This window comes from Cetorhinus maximus, unplaced genomic scaffold (assembly GCF_964194155.1).
Source record: "Cetorhinus maximus unplaced genomic scaffold, sCetMax3.hap1.1 HAP1_SCAFFOLD_3956, whole genome shotgun sequence".
Classification (NCBI taxonomy): Eukaryota; Metazoa; Chordata; class Chondrichthyes; order Lamniformes; family Cetorhinidae; genus Cetorhinus; species Cetorhinus maximus.
In genome coordinates this window covers 12,496-21,000 of record NW_027599861.1, presented here as the reverse complement: position 1 = coordinate 21,000, position 8,505 = coordinate 12,496, and the positions used below count along the sequence as shown (strand labels likewise).

Sequence of the window (8,505 nt, the reverse complement as noted above, 5' to 3'; positions counted from 1 at the left end):
ACAGGGAGAGAGAGAGAGACAGGGAGAGAGAGAGAGACAGGGAGAGAGAGAGAGAGACAGGGAGAGAGAGAGAGAGACAGGGAGAGAGAGAGAGAGACAGGGAGAGAGAGAGAGAGACAGGGAGAGAGAGAGAGAGACAGGGAGAGAGAGAGAGACAGGGAGAGAGAGAGAGAGAGAGAGAGAGACAGAGAGAGAGAGGAAAAGATTGACGAGGATGGTTCCAGGGACGAGGGGACTTCAGTCCCGTGGAGGGATTGGAGACGTTGGGACTGTTCCCCTTGGAGAAGAGAAGGTCGAGAGGAGATTTGATCGAGGGTGTTCAAAATCACGAAGGGTGGGGTCTGGGACAGAGTGGACAGAGGGAGAAACTGTTCCCATTGGCGGGAGGATCGAGAACCAGAGGGACGCGGGTTTAAGGCGATCGGCAAAAGCAGCGACGGAGACGCGAGGAGAAACTTTTTCACGCGGCGAGTGGTTAGGATCTGGAAGGCGCTGCCTGAGAGTGTGGGTTAGGCAGGGTCAACCGAGGCTTTCCAAAGGGGAGAGGGGGAATCGGATCATTATCTGAAGAGGGAGAATGTGCGGGGTGACGGGGAGAGAGGGCAGGGTGGAGTGGGTGAGTGGGTCTTGTAGAGGGCCAGCACGGGAGTGATAGGCCGAAGGGCCTCCTGCTGCCCGGCGATTTGGCAGCTCGGCCTCCGTCTCCACAAGAGGATCTCCTTCCTCGGGTCCTATTCAGCCGTGCCCTCCCTCCAAGCCCGTTTTATTTGTTAGCCGTTCCATCTCTTTGCCTATCCCCCTCACCCCTAGTAATCCCCTTCCCAGCTCCCCTCTCCCCATCCCGTCCCAACTAGGAGCGGGAGGAGGCCACTCGGCCCCTCCAGCCTGCTACCCCCCATTCGATAAGACGGTGGCTGATCTGACTGTAAACCTCAACCCCACATTTCCGGCCTAACACCCAACCCCACCCCGATAACCTTCGACTCCCTCTTGTTAGTCAAGACCTTGGCTTCCAAAAGCACGTTCGATGACCCAGAGATAATAACTTGAAAATGCTGGAAAGACTCAGCAGGTCCGGCAGCGTCCGCGGAGAGAGAAACAGGGTTTAACGTTTCGAGTCCCCTCTGACCCCTTCAGAGCTGATGAAACGAGGTGGATTTTATGCTGTTTAAGAGGGGGATGGTTGGAGTGAAATAGAAACTCAGCGATCGGTGGGAGCTCAGGAGCGACGGACAAAGATGCCAAGGACTCAGGACCGAAGGGAGTGTTAATGGTGGCGTTAAAGACTGAAGAAGGCGCTGATAGTGGCACAAAGGGGAAGACATGTGTTAATAGCAGACCGAGGGTCAGCGCTCTGTGAAAACACCACTTAGAAACAAGTAGCCCTGTTGGTTTGGTGGGGAGAAAGGATCAAGAACAAAGAGCCAGCGTCTACTGCTCTCTGGGGGTGGGGGGGGAGAGAGAATTCCACAGACTGACCACCCTCTGAGAGAAGAAATTCCTCCTCATCTCCGTCTTCAATGGGAGACCCCTCATTCTGAAACTGTGCCCCCTCCTCCCCTTGTTCTAGATTCCCCACCTTGAGGGGAGGGAAACATCCTCTCAGCATCCACCCTGTCAAACCCCCCTCCCCTCAGAATCTGATATGTCTCAATAAGATCACCTCTCATTCTTCTAAACTCCAATGGGTAGAGGCCCAACCTGCTCAACCTTTCCTCATCAGACAAACCCCCTTCGTCCCAGGAATCGGCCGAGTGAACCTTCTCCGAACGCAATGGAGGCCAGAACTGTGCACAACGCTCCCGATGTGGTCTCACCAACACCCTCTTTGCTGCCGGTGCCCGGTTTGCAGTTGAATCATACGCTTGACCTCTTATTGTAACTGTCTATTCTAACGTCCACCTCTTTAGTCAGCCCGAGGGGGTTAACTTTGGGTTTCCATCCTCTTCGCCATTTGGAGAGGGAGTTCCAGGATTGTGACCCGGCGACAGTGAAGGAACGGCCGATATATTTCCAAGTCGGGACGGTGAGGGGCTCGGAGGGGGAACTTGCAGGTGGTGGGTGTTCCCCGTGTGTCTGCTGCCCTTGTCCTTCTAGGTGGTAGAGGTGGTGGGTTTGGGCGGCGCTGTCGAAGGAGCCTTGGCGAGTTGCTGCAGTGCATCTTGTAGATGGTACACACACACTGCTGCCCCTGTGCGTCGGTGGGTGGAGGGAGTGAATGTTTGTGGATGGGGTGCCGATCGAGCGGGGGCTGCTTTGTCCCGGACGGTGTCGAGCTTCTCGAGTGTTGTGGGAGCCGCACTCATCCAGGCAAGTGGGGAGTATCCCATCACACTCCTGGCTTGTGCCTTGTCGATGGTGGACAGGCTTTGGGGGAGTCAGGAGGTGAGTTACTCTCCGCAGGATTCCCAGCCTCTGAGCTGCTCTTGTAGCCACAGTATTTATATGGCTGGGTCCAGTTCAGTTCCTGGTCAATGGTAACCCCCAGGATGTTGATAGTGGGGGATTCGGCGATGGTAATGCCATATAAAGCCTTGGAGGGCTCTTGGACAGGGTGGATGTGGAGAGGATGTTTCCTTTTGTGGGAGAATCTAGAACGAGGGGGGGTCACTGATGGTCGCCCATTTAAAATGGAGATGAGGCAAATTCTTTTCACTCAGAGGGTGGTGAGACTTTTGGAACTCTCTTCCTGAAAGGGCGGCGGGAGCAGAGTCTCTGAATATTTTTAAGGCCGGAATGGAGAGGTTCTTGGTAAGCAATGGGGGTGAGAGGTTACCGGAGGTGGGCGGGATGCAGATTTGACATTACGGTCGGACCTCATCCAAGGGGGGAGCAGGCTCGAGGGGCCGAATGGCCTCCCCCTGCCCCTTTCTCGCATGTATTGAACGTCAAGTTGGATTGGATGGTTGGATTCTCTCTTGGTTGGAGGTGGTCATTGCCCGGCACTTGTGTGGCGCGAATGCGACTTGCCTCTTGCCTGGATATTGTCCAAGTCCGCAAAGAGGGGTAGATGAAGTGAGAGACCTTGGCGTCCATGTGCACAGGTCCCTGAAGGCAGCAGGTCAAGTAGACAAGGTTGTAAAGGAGGCATATAGGATTGCTCTCCCTCACTGGCCGAGGTGTCGAATATAAAAGTCAGGATAATAATGTTGGAATTGTGTAAATCACCGGTGAGGCCACAGCTGGAGTATCGTGCGCAGTTCTGGTCACCACATTACAGGGGAGGGCTTAATAGCTCTGGAGAGAGTGTGCAGAGGAGGTTTACAAGAGCGCGGCCGGGGTTAGGAAAGTGTAGCTCGGAGGAGAGATTGTGGAGAGGGTCGGGGTTATTTTCCTGAGGACCAAGGAGGCTGGGAGGTGACTTGATTGAGGCGGACAAAACTTACGAGGGGAATAGATAGAGCGGACAGGATCAAATTCTTTCCCTGGGCGGAGAATTCGAGAACCAGGGGACATAGATAAGTGGCAGATGGGTGCAGGAGGGGGACATGAGGAAGAACTTTTTTTTATGCAGAGGGTAGCGGGTGTCTGGAATTCGCTGCCCAAGTTGGCGGTCGAGGCAGAAACTCTTTTTAAAAAGTACTTGGATCTGCACCTGAAGTGCTGTCAGCTGCAGGGCTGTGGGCCGGGTGCAGGGAAGGTGGGATTAGAAAGGGCACCAGTGTCTTCGGGCTGGCACAGACGAGATGGGCCGAATGGCCTCCTCCTGTGCTGTCGCTTTTCTGTGCAGGTGGGGGCATTCAGGGCGAGCTGCTCCCCACGGGCGAGGGGAAGTGGGGTAAGAGGGAACGTGCTCTGAATTACCCCCACCCCGACGCTGACACTCTCTCTCTCTCTCTCTCTCCCTCTCTGTGCGTTAGGAGCGTGTGTATTCCCGGATCTGGCTGCTGCGAAGGCTGGTGGGCATGGCGGGGCTGCTGGTGCTGGCGTACTCTGCCGTGACCTACCAGGACGTGGTGAGGCAGAGCCTCGAGCTCCTGCACAGCGTGAGGGACTCCCAGAGCCGGCTGCAGAGGGCGATCGAAGAGGCGGGTGAGAGTTGGCTGGGGGTAGGGGGGGTGGTGGGGGGATTGCGGACGTCCTCCCCTCGGCTTGGTTCAGCTTGTCCTCGTGCCCTCCCTTCCTCCCTCCACGTGCCCCTGGGATGTCCGGGCGGCGAGGCACCCCTCGGCCGAATAGCCGGGACGTGCCAGGCCGCGGTGAAGGCGGCAGCCCGTGCGGGTCCGGGTCGGGAACCGGAAGGCGTGCCGTTCGTCGGCGGTCCTGGCGCTTCTAGCTGTTCGACTGTGGGGTGCGTCGCACCACAGCCGTAACCGCGCCCACTTCCCCTGCCCTGTGGCGGTGTCTCTGTCCATTTGGGGAGTGGAGGCACCTTAAACACTCTCTCTCTCTCTCTCTCTCTCGTTTCACCAGTGCCGCTCCTGTCACCGCCCCACAGGCCATGGCAGGGCGGGAGGCTGATTGAAGTGGAACAGGATTCAGGAATTGGGGACCTCAAGACCCCAAACAAGGAGTGTCTCCCATCAGGAGCAGCCCCATCGTCTGAGGAATGTGAGTAAAGAGGCTTTCTCGATTTTCAACTTGAAACACTCCCAGGACGGGTACATCACGGGGTTAGATACAGAGTAAAGCTCCCTCTACACCATCCCCATCAAACACTCCCAGGACAGGTACAGCACGGGGTTAGATACAGAGTAAAGCTCCCTCTACACCGTCCCCATCAAACACTCCCAGGACAGGTACAGCACGGGGTTAGATACAGAGTAAAGCTCCCTCTACACTGTCCCCATCAAACACTCCCAGGACAGGTACAGCACGGGGTTAGATACAGAGTAAAGCTCCCTCTACACCGTCCCCATCAAACACTCCCAGGACAGGTACAGCATGGGGTTAGATACAGAGTAAAGCTCCCTCTACACCGTCCCCCCATCAAACACTCCCAGGACAGGTACAGCACGGGGTTAGATACAGAGTAAAGCTCCCTCTACACCGTCCCCATCAAACACTCCCAGGACAGGTACAGCACGGGGTTAGATACAGAGTAAAGCTCCCTCTACACCGTCCCCATCAAACACTCCCAGGACAGGTACAGCACGGGGTTAGATACAGAGTAAAGCTCCCTCTACACCGTCCCCATCAAACACTCCCAGGACAGGTACAGCACGGGATTAGATACACAGTAAAGCTCCCTCTACACCGTCCCTCTGAATGGGTAACGTTTTGGGGCGGAGGGAACCGGGGGGGTGGGGAAGATGCAGTTTAGTTTGGGGGAGAGAGGGGGGGGGGTGGGCCGGCCGGGCCTAGGGGTGCGGTGATCGGTGTCGAACTCGCGCCCCAGAGGCCCGAGTTCCGTCCTCCTGGTTTGGACCTGGTGGCCGGGAGGCCGCGCCCAGCCCGCGAACGGGGGAGGTCCCGCGGGCGGCCGAAGTGACCATGAGCCGGGGCACTTCCCTGTTTCGGGGGGGCCCCACCACCCCACTCCCCTCTCCCTGGCCAGGAGGGGGCAGCGGGGCTTTAGAGGCCAACCCCAGAGAGGCCTGGACTGGCTGTGCCTCAGCTGCCCCCCTCCCTGGGCTCCGGCCCCTGGCGGGTCGGTCAGTCTTGGTGGACCGGCCTCGAGTCTCAGTATTTGAACCCACACCCGCCTCCCCCTCCCCCCTGTTTCCGGCTCAGAGGGTCTTTGTTGGGGGAGGGGGAGGTTTTTTTTTGATGGGGGGCGGGGGGTAAATGCTGCGTCTGCGGCCGCGGTGCTGATCTCCGATCTGTCCGGCCAACAGCCGCGGTGCCGCTGACCAGCACGCCCAAGAAGAGGTCCCCCCGGCCTCGGTCGATGTCGCGCTCGGCCGCGAGGGGGCGGAGCTCCAGGAGGTCAGAGGTCTCCGTCTACAACATCCTCGTTCCGGAATCAGTGAGTGGCATTCATTGGCGGGATCTTCCTGTCCCTTTGGAGGGGTGGGGGCGGAGGTCCAGGCTTCCCTGGACCTTGTGTAAAAGGGAGCCCTCCCCCACGACTGCCAGGCAACAACCTGCATTTATATAGCGCCTTTAGCTTACCCAAACGTCCCCAAGTTGCTTCACAGGGCGGTCAATCGGACATTACCTGACCCCGAGCCACGTGAGGAGAGATTAGGGACAGGTGACCCAAAGCTCGGTCAGAGAGGTCGGTTTTTAAGGAGCGTCTTAAAGGAGGAGAGAGAGAGAGGGAGGTGGAGAGGTTTAGGGAGGGAATTCCAGAGCTCAGGGTCCCCCCGCAGGCAGCTGAAGGCACGGCCGCCAATGGCGGAGCGATGGGAATCGGGGGATGCTCAAGAGGCCGGAATTGGAGGAGCGCAGAGATCTCGGAGGGTTGTAGGAGGTGACAGAGATAGGGAGGGGTGTAGGGGCTGGAGGAGGTTACAGAGATAGGGAGGGTTGTAGGGGGCTGGAGGAGGTTACAGAGATAGGGAGGGTTGTAGGGGGCTGGAGGAGGTTACAGAGATAGGGAGGGTTGTAGGGGCTGGAGGAGGTTACAAAGATAGGGGTGTCGGGGCTGGAGGAGGTTACAGAGATAGGGAGGGTTGTAGGGGCTGGAGGAGGTTACAGAGATAGGGTGGGGTGTAGGGGCTGGAGGAGGTTACAGAGATAGGGAGGGTTGTAGGGAGGCTGGAGGAGGTTACAGAGATAGGGAGGGTTGTAGGGGCTGGAGGAGGTTACAGAGATAGGGTTGTAGGGGCTGGAGGAGGTTACAGAGATAGGGAGGGGTGTAGGGGGCTGGAGGAGGTTACAGAGATAGGGAGGGTTGTAGGGGTTTGGTGGGTCTTCTTTTATAGGATGTGGGTATCACTAACTGGACCCAGCATTTATTGCCCATCCCTAATTGCTCCTTGAGAAGGTGGTGGGTTGAGCCGCCTTCTTGAGCCGCTGCAGTCCCCGTGTGGTGTAGGTACACCCACCGCACTGTTAGGGAGGGAGTTCCAGGATTTGGACCCAGCGACAGTGAAGGAACGGCCGATATATTCCCAAGTCGGGATGGTGAGGGGCTCGGAGGGGGAACTTGCAGGTGGTGGGTGTTCCCCATGTGTCTGCTGCCCTTGTCCTTCTAGGTGGTAGAGGTGGTGGGCGTGGGCGGCGCTGTCGAGGGGTTATAGAGACAGGGGAGGGCGGGAAGGAGGCCGGAGAGGGATTTGAAAACCCAGGATGGGTGGGGTTTGAAAATGGGGGGTGTTGCCGGACCGCTGGAGCCAGTGTGGGTCAGCTAGCACAGGGGAGCGGGTGATGGGCGAAGGGGACTCGGTGCGAGAGAGGAGCAGTTTTGGGCGCGTCGGAGTTTACGGACAGAGGAGTTCCCCGCGGAAATTGCCACACCGACTCTGCCAACCTGGAAAACTGTGTTTAATCTCCGGCGGGAAGATTGGCCGGAGGGGTGGGGGTGGGCAGAGGTAGGGATCTCTACCCGGGTCAGATTCCAGGCTGTGGGAGTATACCCTCTCCTGTGGAACTGTACTCTGAGCCTCCGGGGGCTGGAGAGGGGGTGGGTGGGGGGGAAGAGCCTGGGACAATTTGGGCGGGTTTTAAATCGATTCACGACCTTTGCCTTTTCCTCACAGCCTTCGAAGTACAATCTGCGCCGGAGGAAATCCTCGCGGGAGAGCGCTTACTGAGCGCACAGGAGATAAGACGCTCCCCTTCGTCGCCTGAGCTCTGTCTGCACTCGCGATGGTGGGCAACCGAGCCTCAGAGATGCGTCGAGAGAGAGAGAGGGAGAGCGTGTGCGTGTTTGCATCCGGGCTCCACCTTGCCTTACGGAAGGGGCGTTTCCCGGGCGTGACCCCCCGCCCCCCAGGTGTCGATAGCGGGCACTCGGAGCGTGGCTTTACTTTCCCCCCCCGTCCGCTGGCGTTGACGGGTCTGCCGACGTCCACCTTCACCCCCCTGGTACCGGACCCGGAGCCTCTTCTGAAGTCACCCGGGCGCCTCGTTCGCCCGGGTAACTCTTCACGCGCCCAGGAGATATCGTGAGAGCGGCCGTCGGCTGTGGTTTTATTTCTACATCGCTAAGCTCGTGTCTTTCAAGCCGTTTGTTTGCGACGTTCAATAAACTGATTTTACGGAGGTGGGGTGGTTGATTTTTGGTTGGTTTCGGCCGTGGGGCTTTCGTCCTCGGGTGTGGTCGGCTGGTGTCCCGTTGGGGGGGAGAAGGGGGAAAGAGTAGGAACGGGAGGAGGCCATCCTGCCCTCGCGGCCTAACCCCCCGTCGCTGATCGGCATCTCGGCTTCGTCCGCCCCGCCCCCTCTCGCTACCCCGGAAGGGGGTCGTTGTCAATCTTTCAATCGACTGTGAGATGGTGGACGTGTGTCGTAAATCAAACCCGTTGGGGGGTGGGGGGTGGTGGACGGTAGGGGTGGGAGGAGGGAGGTGCGCTCTTCCCGATGGGTCGGAGAGACCGGCAGGTTCTGCGGCGAGTGCCGCGTATGAAGTATTTTTTAAAAAAGTGTCGCTGACGGAAGACTTGAACTCATCAGGAC

At 58.2% G+C, this 8,505-nt stretch overlaps 1 protein-coding gene across 1 annotated transcript; it reads left to right on the top strand.

The window, feature by feature from the left end:
• The first annotated feature begins 3,848 nt into the window (after positions 1 to 3,848).
• LOC144678286 (uncharacterized) lies at positions 3,849 to 8,092 on the top strand. Its single transcript, XM_078538124.1, has 4 exons — positions 3,849 to 4,032; positions 4,414 to 4,551; positions 5,778 to 5,908; positions 7,587 to 8,092. Exons 1-4 carry the CDS (start codon positions 3,906 to 3,908, stop codon positions 7,638 to 7,640), a joined length of 450 nt encoding a protein of 149 aa, XP_078394250.1. The 5' UTR covers positions 3,849 to 3,905; the 3' UTR covers positions 7,641 to 8,092.
• Positions 8,093 to 8,505: the final 413 nt, after the last annotated feature.